At 46.2% G+C, this 20,009-nt stretch overlaps 1 protein-coding gene across 1 annotated transcript in view; it reads left to right on the top strand.

Moving 5' to 3' along the window:
* Nucleotides 1-14,513, top strand: part of LOC8035421 — a 117,215-nt gene extending 102,702 nt beyond the window's left edge. The window contains exons 2-4 of the mRNA XM_002411290.5: nucleotides 9,931-10,953; nucleotides 11,564-11,967; nucleotides 12,661-14,513. Of these exons, the coding sequence (XP_002411335.4) occupies nucleotides 10,034-10,953; nucleotides 11,564-11,967; nucleotides 12,661-12,884 (1,548 nt within the window). The 5' untranslated portion in view covers nucleotides 9,931-10,033 and the 3' untranslated portion in view covers nucleotides 12,885-14,513. The remainder of the gene's footprint in view (nucleotides 1-9,930; nucleotides 10,954-11,563; nucleotides 11,968-12,660) is intronic.
* The last annotated feature ends 5,496 nt before the right edge of the window (nucleotides 14,514-20,009 follow it).

Genomic DNA, 20,009 nt, shown 5'->3' with positions numbered 1-20,009 from the left:
ATTTGTCCAATCTCAATAGAAGGTCGGACACAACTTATCAGAAGTTTTATAAATAATATGAGGCAAAGGTTCTTATGTCACATCATATGTTCTCGTATGTTTATTGGGCACGTATATATATAAATATATATATATATATATATATATATATATATATATATATATATATATATATATATATATATATATATATATATATATTACTATGGCTATTGAAAAAAAGTTTCTTATATGATCTGTTGAGTAATGCAGATATGCATGTAATGCATATCTGCGTACTTATGTATTATCTTACATGCACTCGTATGTTTCTGGCCGCATTCATAAAAAAGTTTTCCCTAGAAGAAAATTTTTAAAAAGTTTGTATACTATCTGTTCAATAAACATAACAGACCTAATATAAATTATGTGAGCATACGTAAGTTATCTGATCCCATACGTTCTCGAATGTTTATTACACACATTCATATATTCATTTTTCACTCGGTTTTCCTTATCTGGTCTGGAGACAACGGAGAACGATACGAATATTTGCCTCCGCGGAAGTGGCGACTGTCGCTGCCGGCTGACCATATCCGCCAGCACCGGAATCCCAAACAGTAGAGTTCTTCGCAAATATCCCATTTGCAACTCCGACAAAAACTCCCCCGAGTTTAGCGGACAACAGGGTTTCCATTTTAGCAACCGGATCCGGCTTTCGGGGAAACGTGAACCCGAGGGGCAGGCCCGCGGTTGCAAACCCGCTGAGCGAAACTGCACTTAGCTCTGTTCAAACCCCTGGAGCTGACAGTGCACTGGGAGCTACGCGCTCGCAGGACCAGTCATCCTCCTCTTTGTCGTCACATCATCGCGCGTGGATGGGAGCGTGATCATGTGACGAGATATACACGTGTGATTGGCCCAACGCGCACAATAGCTGCCACCGCGCTGTCAGCTTAGGGGCGAGCGGAGTTTAAGTTCCGGGTTCGTCTCCCTCGGAACTCCTGGCCGGCCGCCCGCCGCGAATGCCTGTGTTACCAGGAGAAGGTAGTCGGTTAAAGTTACTCCCGGTTAAAATTGTTCGACTATAGATGGTTTTGAAAAGAAAAGAAAACTGCCTCGAAAGAGCGTCACTTTGAAAGGATATACTGGAGATAATTTTGTGGGTCACCCGATTATTTTGACGGGCGGTCTTGTTCTGAGTGTACGTTTTAATGAACTCAAACAGCTGAAGCTATTTTTCCCCTAGATATTGCTTTGTTTCTTCTTATCTTATGGGCTTTGTTAGTGTAATTGATCGATAAATTATTAGTTCAGGCCAGACTTCTACGGTTCTCAATACAAGTAATCAACGTGCATGTAATCGCTTACTTTTCGGAGTAAGTTTGTAATTATTGATTACATTTATTAGAAAGTAATCACAACAGTAGTAGGATTACTTTTGGAAGTACCACAATTGCTTGTAACCGTTACAATTACTTGTAACCGTTGCTTTACCTCGCTTTTCTTCCTATAATAATTGAGGCTGTGTGGATATTTAAACAGCATGTACTTGGTCAGCCATTTCAAAGATGCGACGAGTCACTCGCTGTAGATGAGAAATTTAGCCAGTGCAGTGCAGCCGCTAGCCTGGGGCCTTTAACGTGCACCACGCAGTAGTGATACACGACCACACGCCGGTACGATGCTCATCCAGATTGAAACGGGCAGGGGTGGGGTTGGAACCCAGGATCCCTGGGTTCTGCAGCGCGAACTTTCGCTCCACGTGCTCCAAGCTGGTGTGCGCTAGAGTTCCTGTATAGGCTCCCTACGGGAGCCAGACTTGCGCGTTCATCTTCGTAGCACCGTATTTCCTGCGCGGCATGTTGATCCCGCTCGTCACGTGACTGAATTCGGCGAATAGCGGCGCCGCGCGTTCGAGGCGCGCGGCGCGCTCAAAAGCAGGGGAACGTACGCTGGGGCGCGTGTAACGTCTACTTTCCAGCACGACATTTGATCTAGATCCTCACGTGATCGGAACTCGGCGATTAGCGGCGCGGCGACACTTGGAAAACAGACGCGCAACTCTGGCTCCCGTAGGGAGCCTATACATGAACTCTAGTGTGCGCTAACTTACACTTAAGTAAACTGTAGGGGCCAGATTTGCAATTCCTGACAAGGAAGGGGGGAGGTGCGAACTGCGCATGTGGTACCGCAGAAGACTCGCGCGTGCGCAGTTCGTACCGGAGGGCCCATCGTACTGTATCTGACGCGCAAAAACGGTTCCCTAAAACTCTCTACTAACGGTTCGGTTCTAGTTTACGGTTCGGTTCGATTCCTGTTCCACACTCTGGTTCCAGCAGCGGAAGTGGATGTGGCAGACGCCTGTTCCGCTGCAAGTCGCTCTCTAGTGGGACAGTCAACGGAAGCTTTGGCAGCCAGAAGTTGAGACGCTGTGATCACGGCGACACTCGCGTTCACTCGTGCTTTTCGCCAGCATTTCTACGCCCAACCGCCAGGATCGCGACATCCGACAGCATGAAACTCGGGTCCCTGTGATGTCATTTGCTGCCTGTTCGGGACTCCTTTTGATAATTGGCAGCCTAGGACGCTAAACTTACCAGTCGGAGACGCGCTCCAGGCACCATAATGCACGGGCGGGATGGGACGCTAAACATACCAGTCGAAGACGCCCCCGTTCCAGGCACCATATACCTCACAAGTTACAACGACGCGCTGCCGAGCGAATTCCCCCTTGACGCCATGAAGTTCACGAACTCGTAGAAGTTACTGTTTGTGCCGAAAATGCTGCCAAGCTATACTCCGCGACAACTTTTCTTGGCAATGCAGTGGAAGGTACGTCACGCGTCCCCTCTCCCATTTCGAGTGTGCGCAGGCTCTCCTCCTTTCCCCGGAAATGGGGGAGGAGGAGAGCCTGCGTACACTAGAAATGGGAGAGGGGACGCGGGACGTACCTTCCACTGCGCATTGCCAAGAATAGTTGCCGCGGAGTATAGTTTTTTTGTTCTTCGCCCCCCCCCCCCCCCCCCCCCCCAATAATGCTGTATACACCTTTTCTACGTGGGCGCCGCCAACTTCAATTCTGGAACATCCGGTATGCGTAAAACATAGCTTTTTTCTCGCCTCGAAAGTAGAACGTGTTAACATTTTAATTGCAACCGTCAGTTTGTCATGTTATGATCCTTCTACACGTTTTTACTTGTTCGGGGTTGTAATCTCTTGCTTTTTGTTCGGAACGCATACCGGATATGGGGACAATGTGGCTGCGTGCGAGGCTAAACGAAAAAGGGGCATACACCAACTCATGTTTACAAACAAACCGGAGCGCCCGGAGCGCCCCTAGCGGACGCCACCGGCGCCGCGCATGCGCGATGGGGGTGTGGGCAAGAAGCTCGCCGTCGCCCATAAACAAACCATTGAAATGCGATGTTGTCGGCGTCGGTGTGAGTCCCCCTGCCCTTTTTCGCGTTCGAATTGTTGGTTCCACGTCTTCCTGGCGATGTCTGACTATCTTGAGCGCGTCAGCGAAATTACCGAGGCTCGTTACACCGCAAAACTTCGCGTGAATAAAGGCCCGTTCATACTCTTGCGACCGAGTACGACTGAGAGAGACGAGATCCCTTACAACTTCTTAAATGTTTCTAGAATGAGGGGACACACTGACATTGTGGCGCCATCTATGCGGTGACCCTAGAACTGCATTTCACAAAAGCGAAGGTTTTGCGGGATTTCCGAGGTCAAATGTGCGTAATACCCATAGAAAGGCTCGTTTATAACATTGACAAAAGTTTTTCGAGCCAAAAAAGAAAGGATATTGCGCGAGAAATAAAAAAAAATATGCCGGACCGTTGAGTTTACACTGCTTCCCAATAGATGGCGCCAGTGTGTTCTCTGGTTTAAAGGGCAACTCCGCTTAATTTCAAAAATTTTGAGATAGTGGCTGATTTTGCTTTTTGAAGCACTCAAAAACAATCCCCAGTCCTTTGTTTAGCGAAAAATAAAATATTTTTCGTGTAATTTTTCTCTAGGCATGATCACAAACCGAAACCGAAACTGTGGCAAAGCCGGACAACATTGTATATTCGGCATCACTAAGCATGTACACCCACGTGATATACAAGGGGAAGAAGAAGCTCCCCTCTTATCAGGATCCTCCTTTGTGCCTCCTGGATTAGCACAGGCGTCGCTATTCTCCTCCCAGAAGATTATAGAAGATTAACCTGTCACTCAAAATTCTTACAAAAGCAGCTTCCCTCTCCTCCTTTTACTTGGTGTTCAAAAGTATGCGATGTAACATAAGCCACGCTCAACGAGGCGATCGGCTGATCAGTAGTATCAATAGTCTAGCGCCGGGCCGGCCGAGCGCGTCACTCACGTCTTTCACGGCGCTGGCGCCACCCGTGCTCTCCCCGAAAAAGAAAACAAAATTGAAAAAAAAAAAAGAAAGAAGCTGTACATGTTTGATGACGTCGCGGACGTGCCGGGAGAAGGAATTTGGAGGAAGCGGAAATGCAGCCGGGCAGTGTTGTCTGGCCCGCACGTCTCAACCAAAACCAGCGGATTCGTGCTTGTCAAACTTTGACAGCGATTTTAATGAACTTCTAGGCGGAATTTCGTCGTAATATTTGCCATGGGGGTTTGGTAGATGATAACAAAGAGAACTGTATAGTTTTGCACTACTGGAAAAGAAGCGGAGTTGCCCTTTAAGAAGTTTTAAGGAACCCAGGTTTAAGAGGTCGCAAGCAGTCGCAAGAGTGTGAACGGGCCTTAATGTGACATGTGGCGATTCATTCCGCGTGGAAGCCGCAGATTGTACGCCAAAGCCTGATTCGCATGATAAGATTTCGTTCGGAATTTTCAGTCGCGACGCCGCTCGGACTGCAAAAGCGTGAACCGTAGCTGAGATGGTCGACGACGATACTGAAAATCGCAAGCAGAATCGGACCAACTGAGTTAGGCATAACAACAAGTCGGTGTTGGTCACTGGAATGACCAACATCTCCTTGTATCTACTGTTTACATCGAGCCTGCTTACCAACCTTCAAATTTAAGTCTTTTGAGGCCTGCACTCACTTCTTATCGCAAGTACCGGGCCAACATTTGGTCTACGGACCGGCGTCGTCTAAGAGAGCAGACGACAAGCAGAAACGTTTAAAAGAGCAGACGACACTTCGAACAATCAGGCGGCCGTTTGAACTTGAAGACGCACTGAACGTACTCCACAGGTGGTCCGCACAACTTGACAGTTTTCTAGCGTTCATGTTGGAACAAAACAAATAAATCTGATGACCAGAAGTATCCGTGAATTCAACCCAAAGTGCTTCCCGCCCAAGCAATCGTGTCCGACGGCGTCTGCTTTTCCCTTCTCACGGCACATATCCAGATTCTCGGACGAACCGAGCAGCTGAAAACTGACCTTCAAACCTTTCTCGACACTTTTGGTACGGCCCCAGTCGCGGCGTTTTGACGAGAAAGCAAATTTTCGTCTGGTTCCTTTCAAAACAACGCAGGAATACACGTCTGGCATGGGGACTTCTGCCCACAGCCCCAGACCGGAAGTGCGACCGACGCGCCACCACCGCGCCGTGACGTCACAGAGAAGAGCCAGATGAATAAAGAATTAAGAGCGGCATCTGGGCTGGCTTGCTACAAACAGCGTCTCAGCCGAGATTAGGAGAAAGAAAGCACTGCCAAAGCCAGCGCACGAGCTGAGCCGGACTCAAGCCTCGTCTCGAGACGCTCGCGAGTCCCAGCCTTTGCAGTGCTTTCTTTCACCGTGTCTCAGCTGATACGCTGTTCTAGCAAGCCGGCCCTGGTATACGAAGAGCAAGTCGTCTGCTTTTCTGTGCAGGGGTTGCAGTGACGTCAGAACGACGGCCAGTTCTGATTGGCTTTGATTGAAAACATAGTGGGTAGACCTCAATGCTGTATACCTTGAGGTCTACCCACTATTCTTTTTTTCAACGAGCCAATAAGAGATCGGTGTTCTGACATTTTTTGCGGGGTATGATTTAATGTAGCGTTGGGCCTAATTGGACGTAGCGTATGCCTCCGGACCGGTGGGCGACAGGACTGCTTCTCCGCTCCTTCTGGCTACGACGCGATCGGTAGAATTTTTTTATTTCTCCAAAACTTGTAGTTCTGGACAGATCAGTTTTGCGAGTGAAATCCTATAGACAGCAGGACTGGACGTTCCACTGACGTTTCCAATTCGCAGTCTTGCTTAATCTGTGCAACAGCTCCTCCTATACACGTATTCAGCTTAAGAACCGTAGTAAAAACTTAAAAAAAAAAAAAATCAGTCTTTTTTTAGGACGTTACAATTTTCCCCTTCATCTGCTGATTAAGATATAGTTGAATTAAAATTTAGTATGCACTTACATATATTTACTTGTCCTCATTTTTAGAAAAAGGGGAGGTAGTGAAAAAGCCACTTATTTGCTGCTTGACGAGACTCTGCCCCCCCCCCCCCCCCCTCTTGTTTTTCCTCCCCGATACAGAACAGACAAACACTTCATAAAAGAAAAAACAAACGTTTGGCACATTTATGAAACATCACAGATAAAGGATAACAATGCAGGAAAAGGAAAGTAAACGCATTCAGCCTATTCATAAATCAACTATTTAGGATATCTGTGGGAGAAACCATTATAGAAATAATGAACCTAACTTTTTCGGGGACTCATTTAATATTTCTATATAAAGTTCACACAAAAAAAAAAAAAATTTAGAAACTGGGTGGAGGGTAGATCTTTACATGTGATTGCCATAGCTAAGTCGGGAGTGCGGCACTAACCAGGGTCTATAGATTAGCTTTATATTATTTTATCAAGTCGTGCACGTTTTGAAAGCAAAATGGCATCTTTTTTATGTTGTTTCGCTTAATGTCTTTTTTTTTTTTTTCTCGAAAACTAAATATTGCAAGAACTAGTTCATGGAGCGCACGTATAGTGCGCAAAACGTCCTTCTTTCTTGCTGTGACGAGTATAGACAACCAAGCCACAGGGCCGAATTTTCGACGTCAACTAAAGAAGGCCAACGCAGAGCACTGATTGGATACGAGTGTTACGTCACCATTCGGCTACGACTCGAGTTCTCTCTGATTGGGGCACGAGTACGAGCCGAATGCTGACGCCACGTTCGTGTCCAATCCGCGACCCGCGCTGGCCCTCAGGAGGTGACGAACAAACTGAAAACACTGCCGCTTCTGACATACAATGTTTTAGATAATCCAGCGGTGTTGAATTGGGTATATGTGTACAGGGTATTCCCCGCAAAAATATTACAGGGTTCTTTTCAAAGCAAACATAAACTGCGCCTCGTCGAACGCTCAGTTTCTGCCCGAATATAGAAGCTGTCGGTTCGAACCCGATTCCAAAGACAACAAAAAACAAAATCAGTTTTGATATATATATATTTTTTTTTTTTTTGCACGTTGCATATTGTGAGAAAGCGTATACGAGCTTCTAGAAAGGTTGCATAAGGAGATAAGCTACCAATCAATAGGAACGTGTCCGAGGAAAAGTCTACGGAATGATACGGTCCAAATGGGTTAAAACGTTAAGTGGAGCGAGGCTTCCATAAACGTTATCTCTCGCCGTTGCTGCTCCTGCTGCTGCAGCTTCGCTCAACCGCTTGAGCCGTTTCCGCCGTGATCTGCTCGCTCTCGACCTCGCTGAGAGGAATTACGAGTTGATAAGACGCGTTCACGTCCGTCCGCCGCGCCGTGCTGCTCGACAGCCCCGGTTAGCAGAAATCGATTTCGTTCGTTCGGACTAGATCTCCCGGCTGCGGTGCAACCGGCACTCGAACGCGCAGATAGAACGGCTCCTGAGAGGCACCACCGCGTTCACACCGACGCTTGGCGTCCGTTGCTTGGCCAACGGCAGCCATCGAGGTTCTTTTACGCGTCGTTCACCGTTGTGGGTAAGATTGCTTCCCACGTCTCTAGAATTGTCTCCGGAACTGGGGACCCGAACTACGGCTGGTTCACACATATGCGACTGATTACAACTGTGTGCTTTAATCACCTTAATATGTTTTTTACGCCGAGAAAGTAAGCTAGCTCCATCTATCGGATAGCCGTAAAAACACTTAAAATATTCGTGTTTTTTTTCTCTGCGCATCATTTTGTTTATTTGAAAAGCTTCTGGCGAAGTTATTAACGACCGTTTCTCTCGTTGATAGTACGTACATTTGATATGGAAAATACCGCAAAACTATCGCTTTGGTAAAATGCAGTTCCAGGGTCGCCTCATAGATGGCGCCAGCGTGTCAGTGTGTTTTCTCGTCGTAGGGGGTCATAAGAATTCGGTCTTAAAGGGATACTACAACGAAATTTCGGCGCTCATTTTTTGGTCTCTATCTGTTCAAAAGAGCAGTATCACATGGAACATACCAATATCTTGTTAAAAAAGTCTCGAAAAGGAATTTTAAAACGAATTAAACGATTAGCAAAGAGCACCTCGTGGATGTCGCTAGCGCCTCGTTTGTAATGCTCGTCTAGGAACCTTGACAGCTAGTGACGGAGGTTGTCTCGTCTCCGGCCACGACGAGAGAAGGGGGGAAGGAGGAACTCCCCTCTTCCCGAGAATCCCTTTTGTGTGTCGCAGAAGTCGCTATTGTCCCCCTAGAAGATTATAGAAGATTAACCCGTCACTCAAAATTCGTACAAAAGCAGCCGCTTCGGTGGCTGGAACGACTAGGCCATCCTCTCGACGTCAGCCTCGCCGTAGCTTTGCTCGTCTTGAGACGACCTACGTCACGACTGCGTTGGATGTCACGTGCTCTAAGCTGGGCCTTCTCCGAGCGCTTGCCAGAGTGGGCCGTTTATAACGAAAAATACAGCCACCAGGATCAAAATACAAACGTGCGATTGTCGTTTACGGCTATTGTGGATCATATTCAACCTATTTTTGAACACGACGGGAATATTTCAAATTTCCTTGAAGTATTGCCATCTTATTTTCCTAGAATGTTTCACACGTACAAATATGTGTCGAAGTTCACCCTTCATAGTCGCGTCCGGCGTTGTGTAATTCGCAGTGTAGATAGTGTGGGATTTTGTTTCTTTTTTTTTCTTTTTTTTATCTAAGTTGTTAGCTCTTGAGTCATCTTGACACTAAGACGTTTGAAGTTCGGTTGACATTAATTTGATCAGTGGTTGAAGCAAATACGTACCAAATGTTTGACCAGGACGCAAAAAAAAAGAACTAAAATTATTGATGAAAAAATGCTGAGTGTTTTGTACGTTTTGTGTCACTGATAACTTCGTCATCCGCGACACCCATCATTACCTGCTTATATTTTCAGAGTTAAAAGTTTTAACTGGCCTGACTTATGCGATTCAGATTAATCTTTGGTTAAAATTGGCCATTCCCATCAGTTACAACATTCAGCTGTAATTGTTCAAATTAGCTTTCTTAACCATCATAAATCCTTTGTGAAAACAGACTTATTTCTTAACATACATGCAAAATATCGAATCGGTATCTTTAAATGTCGCGACTCTTGTTTTACGATGTCGAACATGGACGGGCAATCCTAGCCTGTTAAAATGTTCGTAAATAAAATTGTTAGTCAGGACTACACGAAATACAAATAATAACTTGACACTATGGACAACTGCTACTATCAATTAAAAAAAAAAACTTGTATTCGCCTTGAAGGATGCGTCGTCCATGTCGCCTGTGAATGCTCGCATACTCAGGTCATCCAAAACAAGTTAACAGCTTCAAACTCTCATCACACGTGATTATGTTTCATTTTTATTTTTAGCAAATGTGATCTAATTAGCGCGCCAAACACAAACGACCTGATGCAATTTTTCTGCACTTTGTTTCACAGGTCCCGAGTACCACACCGCGCAATTTCATGGCTGTATGTTGGTTACGACGTTATTAATACGAAGATAGAGTGAGTTTTTAACCGACACGTTCCCTTATCTTTCAGGGGCGGAGGTCAGCCCTGGAAAAAGCCCGATGGTCCGGTAGCAGCGCCCTGGCCAAGGGGTGGACAGTCCGCAGGCCGGGCCCCATGATCCTCTCGGTGAAGGATGTCCCTGTGGATACGCTGCTGCTTGCGGTGCCGTCAGGCCGATCGCCTCCGGCGCCCTCCACGCATCCGCCAGGTCTTCCGAGGCACTGTCGTCCTCTGCACGCTCCTCTTCTTAACCTTCTGGACGAGCCTTCTTCAAGAAAACCCCACGGTAGAACTGGAGGATGTCGACGAAGACAAAGCCCAAGCACAAGTTACAGAACATGCGACTTCACCCGCTTCCGGCACTCCGACATCCAAGAAGGACACACTCCGAAAGACCACCGCTGTCCAGGCGACGTCACTGGAGACACTCACACCGCGGAACGGGGGCACTTTAGAAGATGTGTATCCAGCGCAGCCGGCTCGTGACGGTGACTGGGTGTCAACGGACACCTACCCGCGAACTAAACTCAGACTATTTCTTTACTCCGCGTACCTTGACAATCGGATTGCGGAGCCCGTAGTCCGAGTCATCGGGGCTTACGCGTGTGTTGGGGGAGCGAAGTTGTCCTGCATGCTTGAGTACTCCAACGGCAGGAGGGTCGTTGTGAACGCCACCAAGAAGACCATCAACGAAAACTGGAAGTTAAAGTATGGCGCATCTTTCTTCATGTGTCCGTACAAAGAGGACGATCCTCCTACCAGGGTTCGGATGAAGGAAACGTACGAGTTGCAGTGGAGCCCGTCAATACCAGTCACGCCCCAAGGGCCCATTGAGGGTCATCCAGTGGGGAAGTTCACCATATGCGTAAAGCCGTTCCACTACAAGTACGACAGAGCGTCGTGGCTTGTAGAGTTCATTGAGTTTCATCGGATTGTTGGTGTGGACCATTTCTTTTTCTACAATCACTCGACGGGTCTCAACGTGGAAAAGGTGCTAAAAGGGTACACAGAAAGTGGGGTGGTAACCATGCTGCCCTGGAATTTGGACATTAAGTAAGTCCCGTTTCTTTACAGTTCAATGAGATTTATCTGAATTTGTCAAAATATCTCCCGATCTATCCGTCGACGGAATTTATTTAAATATATGTCATTGATTGTTAATATGCAGCGGGGTTACGCCAGCTTAGTTTATTCTTCAAATGCCATCTATGTGACGCACAGTGCGCGTTGAGCTTTAGTGTCAGACTGACCTTCCAAATTATAATTCTAGACCCTAACCTCGTCCTGTGAGCACAGGTATGATGTTCATAGTGTTTTATATGTTTTCTGGTTCTGCAGAAAATCGTTCATCAAGGCCACAGGCTGAACAATCATGTTTAAGGCTTGCATTCCCAATCCAGTTTCCATCCGTCTTTTCGCAGTCTATCAGCAAGCGGTATATACCACTGTCCCCGTAGTCCAACCTGGTGGACTATACAGATAGTAAACATTCTACATTATGCCAATTCAAACAATCAATTGAGATTTGATTTTACGTCAGGCAGCGTCCAGTATCGTCATCTTATACCGCTTTTCTCCGAGTACGTCCTTCACTTGTGTTAGAAATGACTATAGGATTAGCCACTGTTCACGGCAAGTTTGCGCGTATTTTTGTCCTGCCCAGGTCCCAAAAGGAGATACGAACAGAGGGCATCTTTGCGTCGCTCAACGACTGCGTCTACCGTTCCATGCGCCATTTTGACTACGCGGTCGTGCTGGACGTGGACGAGTTCATGGTGCCTCGCAAGGATGACACCTTGGGTGCCATGATCAAAAGGATCAAGAGCACTTCTCCTAAGGCCACAGGCTTCATAGTGCTCAACTCTTTCTTCTACTTGTACTGGGACAATGACACGACGGCCTACGGGGAGGTTCCGGAAGTGGGCCCCAGGAAGCTGCCTTACATGCTAACGCAGTTCAAGACCAGGAGGAGTCGTAAGGTATTCAGGGTCGGTTCAAGGTCAAAGTACATCGTGCAGCCGCTGACAGCAGTAGAAGTTGGCAACCATGTTGTCTGGCGGTATTTTGGTAAGCTCTTAATTATATTGCTCAAATACTCCTATTCCGCACGTAATAGGTGCAGTTCTTTATCGTCGCGACAATCTAACTTCAGTTGCACTAGTTTGCACACAACCATATACAAATGTGAACGTACACACTACCATGTTGCCTATATTGTGAGCAGCTACCATTGTATGCTCTGTATATTAGCAGAGTATACGTTATGCAGGAGGCCATGTAGGAAATTATACGCAAAGAAGCTATGTGGAAGTAATATATCAGCCTGACGTTATCAGCGTCACACCATCACATCACATATTGGGTCACGTGGCGTGACGTTCTCTATTCCTTAATGTCACCACGTGACGTGACGGGATTCAGCATGAGTATGCAAGTATGAAAATACACACGATCGTACCAACGTTAACGATCATATGTATTCCACGTGCAACTTTTTCTTTTCAGGGATAACCAGAGCTTGTATCTTTTATTCACTGGGTTGGAAATTGAACGACTGTGCGCCGTCTTTAATGATAAAGCCACAACATTGACAACATTGGTACCAGCGAGAGGATACTGACCGAATACAGCAAGTGTTTCTTACGCCGACAACGTTGCGCGTGCGCCTAAAACAGAACATAAATATCCTTTCAGAACTTCCTAAAAAGATGACACAGCCTAAGTCACAGACAACGGCGTCTTGTTCATCTTGTCTCGCAGGCCGTCAGGCGACCCATCCTGTCTCCAAAGAAGATGCGCTCCTGCACCACTACCGCATCTGCGAGTTCGGGGGCTTCGACTGCCTGAAGCAGCCATCTCTGGTGGACCGGGTCGCCCTGCGCTTCAACGCCAGCCTACTTGACCGTGTCAGCGACGTCTGCAACAAGGCTTTCCCACGTGGTGGATACTGTCCTCCGGCTCCGGGTCTAGGGAGCCCTTGGTAGAGGAAAGCACGCGACCACCGTTGCCTTGAGCTATCTCTCGATGCAAATCTTTCTGCCTTTTCATCTACTTGTCATTAAGGTTCTCTGGGAAACCAAAGAGAACACAGGAACCCCCGGGAAATACAGGAACCCGAGGGAATTGCAGGGACCCAAGGGAAAGAGAGGAACTGAAGGAAAAGACACGAACACAAGGAAAAGACACGAACTCAAGTGAAAGACAGGAACCTAAGGAGAAGGCGAGAGCACAAACAAATGATAGAAACCCAAATGAATGACAGAAACCCAAATAAATTACAGGAAGCAAAGGGCAAGACAGAAACCCAGGAGCAAGAAAAGATCTCAAGGAAACACAGGAACTTAAGGGGAAGACAGGAACCCAAAGGGAAGCCAGGAACCCAAGAGTGGAAACGCTCATACCGAACGAAAAGCTTAATTCCATCTCACATGTTGTGTGAAGCGGTACCTGTGGTCCAAGCGTCAATGCAGCACTATGACACAAGCGCCAGTGAGTTCTGTGCAGCACCTAACAGCGCTGCACAGAACTCTTAAGACGTATTGCAGCTTCTGTGGCTCTTCGTCCTCCAAAATGGTTCTTTGTCTTCCAGAACGGATCAAGGTACACAAAACTGTGGGCATCGAGCTTCATCATCCGAAAACAAGGCACCAAAAATAGCGTGGATATCCTCTAGTTTAACGAGCAACTGGACGCCCCAAGACAGCGTTAAGTGGGAAATAGTGAGTGTGTGGAAGCTGTGACATATCACCACGGGAGTCAAACTGGTGCAATGTTCTGCTATTGCTACGAGGTTGCGCAAGTCTGGGTCGTGAAAGCTGGTCGTGTGTTTTCCTTTTATTTTACCTACAACTGTGCCTCTGAACTCGTGGTCATTGCAGAAAGCAGACTGGAACTTTACAGCATCTGGTAGTTTTGGTGCTTAAGTGAGTGAAGAAAATTGACTTTACGCATCTGATACTCAACTACACCGGAACGGGCGCGGGGTGGTGATCTAATAATAGCACTTGTTATAGCGCAAGTCACCAACATATGCAGCACATGCACTACCACATGTACTAAAACGTAGTCAAGTACTATACTATCTTAGTAAACTGAAACAAAGAGTGAGACAATATTTTATGGGCACTTCCAAATGAAATGTCATTTAAATAAATCATTTTTACAAACTATTCTACTTCAGCTGTTAAAAAAAATAACTTGTGTGCACAGGACTGAGCTAAGGTTTTTCAAATCCAGCAGGATTTGAGGTGAGGACCGAGCTAACGTAAAATCCATGCCAAAAAAAAAGTTTTAGCTTATGTTTTTTTAATGTTTCTTTGTTTGTTTGTTTTGTGCAATCGATAATGTTTTATTCCTGGTATGAGTCTATGAATTCTAGCATTTTACTCAGTATGTTCAGCTAAAAGCATGTCATGGTACAACATTTAAGTGGACTCAAATTAGTTGAGCTCTGAGAATTGTTCAGATCTCGGTGATATACTTCTTAATGAGAAGGCACCAAAATGGCAGCTCTGTTTATTATACACTCTTTGTAGCATCCAGTATGTTTTAAAGTTGTAAAGAGACTAGCGGTTGCACTTTTATAGTGTGATTAAAGTATGTATTTATGAACATGTACGGTGTTCGCGTGTTAATTATTTTGAACTATACCTACCCAAAGTGTCTGTGTTTAGTATCTCTGTAGCTTAATAATTGTTAGCTTTCAAACGATTGCACAACAATCTACTCGGCACAGCTTAAGAATTACCAGGCTACTGGTTGCGCCGCGTTGTAGCAATTTAGCAACCACCCCAAGCCTGCAAAAAACTGCCGCGAGGTGGTTGCTGGCTTGCAAACACTGAGGGGCTTCAGTCACAAGGATCAAAATTTTATCTGTTTTACGATTCAAACGCTAGTTTTATTAAAAACTCTCGCTAGGTCGCGCAAGCTGCCGTCCGATTTAGAGGGTTCAGGCCGTATGCATCCATTCATTTAGGGCGGCGCCGCCTGCTAAGTTCTAGAAGCTCATGCCCTGCAGAAATGCGTCGAGGGCTAGGCCATGACGCATTTATGGTGTCAGGCGTCCTGCATCGATTGACTTCGATGGGTTTCTGTCCTCCCTGTATGGAAGTTTACTTTTCCCCGAATTCGGTGTTTTCCAATGTCAATTTTTGGTCTGACAAAAAAAAAAAAAAATCTGTGTTTATCGGGGCTCGTGTCGTAGAGTAGATGATAGGACATGAGATACCCCAAACTCCAGGGACATGCACGTGATCGGGATACGCAGGACAACAACCCAGTACCGATAAGAGGAGAAAACGAGATAAGCAGTGTGGTTCCGAAAAAAGAAGCGGCATTGTAAGCAGTTCAACCTAATTCAACGCAAAAAAAAACTGTAAATAGTTTGTTTGTTTGTCTGTTCGTTTGTCTGTTTGTTTGTTTTTGTGTTTTCTTTTTTTTTAATTGGCTTGATTAAACCTTTTTGTGATTGTTTTTACAAAATGCGGTAAAACTACAACTGGGGTCAATTTTCGAGGTTTATCGGTATTTACCGAAAACGCGTGACCCTAGTCCAAATCCAGTGCAAACCGGCCAAAATCGAAATTATGTCACTACATGTCTTTTGTTGTTTTTGTTGTTGTTGCTTTGCAGAAATTCACTTTCCGCCCTATTTAGCGTTTGATGAATACTACAGGTGCTCAGTTCCAGACGCCGATTCAGGGTGCGAAATTGGAACTGCGCACCTGCGGTAGCTTCTCCCCTAGCATAGAAGCGTTGGGAGAAGCACCCCTCGCAGGAGCTTTTTCTTACGCGAACGAAGGCGGTGTTTTCTGTTTACGTTCAGCGCTTTCAATAAAACACTTCATTCTTACGGGGTTTTATTCGCTTCCTAAGCCGTAAAGGTCGCTCAACTTTCATATATAATACGCAATTTCTTATTAGCTCCCTGCGACCATGAATATTTCCAAACAAGTTAAAATTGAAAGGGAAGCTTTTACAACGTGTAGGACAGTATTAATTTGCAAAATACCAGCCACCCGGTGGATGCTGGAATATTGATTGATCACAAGGCCGCACGCTGGTATGAACATTGTAAAGGTCTGCGGACGTGTAATCCCAACTGCCTGATGGCGTTAATAGAGAGTTTTAGAATAGGAGGCCCCAACGCTTTGGATCCCAGCTTGGGTTATCCCACTGCACATGCACACTGTGATGTTCCGAGCTGTTCGGTGGAAATGTAGCCCCCCCCCCCCCCCCCCCCCTTCTAGAATTATCTAACGGCCTCAGGTTAATAGCATCTTTACCTCTGCCGAAGTGACGTCTACAGCAGAAGATGCCCACTGGAGACTTCCCCTAAAATCATTGCACTGAATTAGCCAAAATCAATCTCCAACAAAGACACTATACGCCAATTTCTAATTGACAAGAAATTTGATGCAATTCTCCGAGTTGCTTTTCTATCTCTTGGTAAATGAAGTCGAATATCTAAAACTAGTAGCCCATTTTCTATGCGTTGCCCTTCGAACAATTTAATTTGATAGAGGCTAGGGCTTTCTGCGTGAAGAACTACAGTCTCGGCAGTTCTTTTTTGATGCCGCTCAAAATATCTATCGCTTCCTGCCTGCTGCAGACGACCACGTCTTTGAAGCGGATGCCACTCGCAGCTGTCACTCGCAGCTGTTTATACTGAGAGAGTTCAGAAATATTCTTGAACATCCGGCAGTCTAGCAACCGCGGCTAGGAATTCGTAATCCGGGTATGGTGCGCCTAAAAGGGATCTTCAATTAATGTGTTTATCGCGTCCAAAAAAAAGTGCTATATCGATTTCCGGTTGATGACGTCATAGGAGTGCCATACCGTCGCCGGTGGCGATCCTGGCGGTGTCCCAGCAGCAGTGTTAGATGTGGCAGATGCCTGTTTTGCAGCAGGTCGCTCTCCAGTTGTTTGACAGTTCACGAAACCTTCAGCAGCCAAGAGTTGCGACGCCGTAGTGGGAGCGACACTCGCGTTCGCTCGCGCTTTTGCCAGCATTTCTACGACCAGCTGCCAGGATTGCGACGTTCGACGAGGACATGACGCTCCATCATTCGTGACGTCATTTGTTGCCAATTGGGGACCTCTTTCAATGTGCAGGCAGGGATAGGACGCTAAACACCAGTAGCAGACGCGCTAAGGCCACCGTTTCGGGGAAGGGGTATGTTGCTTCCGCCACGTTGTGTTAATTACTTTAAAAATATTTTTGGCGAAGGTTTTCGCCAAAAATGTATTTCGCAAGTCGTTTTTTTTTTTTTTTCTTCAAAAATTATAAAGCGTAGCTCTCTTTCTGTAAAAAATAAGGGCAAGAAACTTGCCAGGGTCTACGGCGGGCGGCAACGCAGACGACCAAGTCGAGTAGCGGGGATGTTTATAAACGTTGAGACATGCTCATGCATCGGTGTTTATAAACGTTTTACTTGAGGATCCCGTGTCGACGAGTGTCTTTTCTGGAGAACTCAAAACAGCAAAGTCGAGATGGGCCCTATTGCGAAAACGAGTCGAAATCGATGCATGAGCATGGTTCAACTTTCAGCAACAGAAATTGAAGGTTTCTTACCGGCTATAATATGTAATAATTTTGAAAATAAGAAATAATCTAGTCGCGTTGTACACGGTCAACATAGGTTCACGGCTCTCTGGTATCGCGCAGGAGATCGCGATTCAGGCAAAGCGATATAACTGACTTTTCAACAGTTTCCAGCCACACACGGCGGCAGAAATCAGCCTTCAACTAAGTGTTGTAGATAATAAAATCGAGTCAGTGTCATCACTTCAAATACTGAAACCGCAACTATCACGAGAAAACTTCCACGCACCCTGCAAGCGTGCCCCATGTTCATCGACGGTACAGCGTTAAGTGCAGTGCCCGCTCCATTCACAAAATGTCCCCAGCACAGTCGAGAGGATGGCCTTAGGGAAAAATCTTTTCGGTTTATAGGACGCAACCCACTGCCGTCGGAAATTGGGGTCATGTGGAAAGCGATGGAGCAGCCGCACTCGCCTTGTCGGATTCCGTACAAGATATACATAGGTCCTAGGACAGTATTCAACGCTTTGTGTCGCTATTCGTGCACCCTATAACCGAGCAATGGTATTCCGATGACCGGGGAACTCTCGCCATCCAAGCCCGTGGCTCTAACTAATTTTTCGAGTTTAAAAGAGAGAAGAAAGCGTGAACAAAGTTCGCGCAATGCATTCACCCAACACCGGCGAAACCTCTCATCCGGGACTTTCGCTCTTTCTAACGGTCTTGCAAGGGGGAAAGCGCCGGTAGCCTAAGCCCTTTTTCTTTTCACTGTCGCTCTCGGGAAATGTAATACCCACGGGAAATGTAATACAGGTAATACCAGGTCTGATGTATGCGAACGACATAGTACTAATGGCAGATAACCAAGATACATTACAATAACTAGCTCGAATATGCGGGGAGGAAGGGGACACCTTGAGTATAAATTTTAGTGTAGACAATTCTGGAGTAATGGTGTTTAACGACGAAAAGAGGGAACCCCTGAGGATACAAGACATTGTAATAGACCATATAGGAAAATACAAATATCTGGTAGTCTGGCTCATGAGGGAAGGAAATATCTAGAGGAACATTAGGAGAATATAATTAGAGAAGGGAAAAGAAATTCATCTATTATGAAGCTAAAGGCACTATGGATCTATAATAGATATGATGTCGTCAGAGGTATATGGAGTGATGGTACCAGGACTGGTCTTTTGAAAATGGGGTACTGCGCCTGAAATCAGAGGTTCAATCAGGATTAGAGATTCGACAAAGAAGCGTAGGTAGAATGACACTAGAAGCAAATGGAAAGACACCAAATTAGGAAGCTCAGGGGGAGATGGGCTGGTCGTCTTTTAGAAGCAGGAAGGCAATTAGTGAGTTGAAATTGGAACAAAGTTTGACCGAAATGAATACGCGGTGGGCACGGAAGGTATTCAAGTATTTATACATGAAAGTTTAAACACAAAATGGACAAACCGAACCCGAAAACTTACATTTAAATACCTACACACTAGTGATGGGGCTGAGCAGGCGACTTCCGTGGAAAAACAAGTGCGAGAGAAAGAAAAGTGCAGGAGGTAAGAATGCAGGAAAAGTCAGCTCTAACAATGTACAGGACACATAAACAGGACAAGAAAGGAAAATGTGTTTGACAATTCGCTGGGAATTTCTTTGCTGTTCGAGGCGAGAAAGAGAGTTTTGAGGACGAGGACGTATAGAGCTCAATTTCAGGAGACAGACACGTTATGTGCCGCCCGCCATAATGAGAACGAGACACTAGAGCACTTGGTTTTGAAGTGCACGGGGCTTCGCCCCACCCTCCCTGAAGGGGTAACGTATGTGGCCGGGGCCCTGTGTTCTGCTGGCGACGATGGACGGAATAGAAAAGTTTTACAGTCACAAAGAGGCGATTAGAAGATGGGTGGAAATTATCTAGAGAAAATTGAATGATACACAACTAACTAGCACCGCTGGGGACAGGCGGGACAGAAGAAGATTGGGACTCCCTCCCGCGTGGCTCCGGCCCAAAGTCCCAACCCAGGCAAAAATTAGTCCACTTCCAGCTGGATTATGGAACTGGGAATGAGGCAGTCCAGCTGGATTCCAGCTGGACCCGGCTGGACCCAGCTGGAATCCAGCTGGACCCAGCTGGAATCCAGCTGGACTGCCTCATTTCCAGTTCCATAATCAAGCTGGAAGTGGACTGATTTTCACCTGGGAACCCTGTCTCCCAGTGGGTCCAGTGCTGGGGTAACGCCGACAAGGTTTGACAAGAGGAAAATTGGCGACTCCCTTGTCGGGGGAAGAGGCGGGGGGTGATGATTTTAGTATTTTTGCCCAATCCCCGGAATGTCATCCAGGTGATGTCCAACACTGCCTGGTGATAGTTAGGGAAGAAAAATGGTCTTAGAAGGACGGGAGGAGTCACATGTTTGTCTTTTCAGACTTACGCTAGGTGGCGCTAGCTACCGCCCGTTACAAAGGCTATAGCTTGCATTAACGTCCACCCAACATCATCATTCGATTTTTTTTTTTTTGCAAGAAAAGTGTAATATTTGTTTTTTATATTTAAAAAAAATTA

This window comes from Ixodes scapularis, unplaced genomic scaffold (assembly GCF_016920785.2).
Source record: "Ixodes scapularis isolate PalLabHiFi unplaced genomic scaffold, ASM1692078v2 PGA_scaffold6__148_contigs__length_123643588, whole genome shotgun sequence".
In the NCBI taxonomy this organism is placed as follows: domain Eukaryota; kingdom Metazoa; phylum Arthropoda; class Arachnida; order Ixodida; family Ixodidae; genus Ixodes; species Ixodes scapularis.
This window is presented reverse-complemented; position numbering and strand designations above follow the sequence as displayed.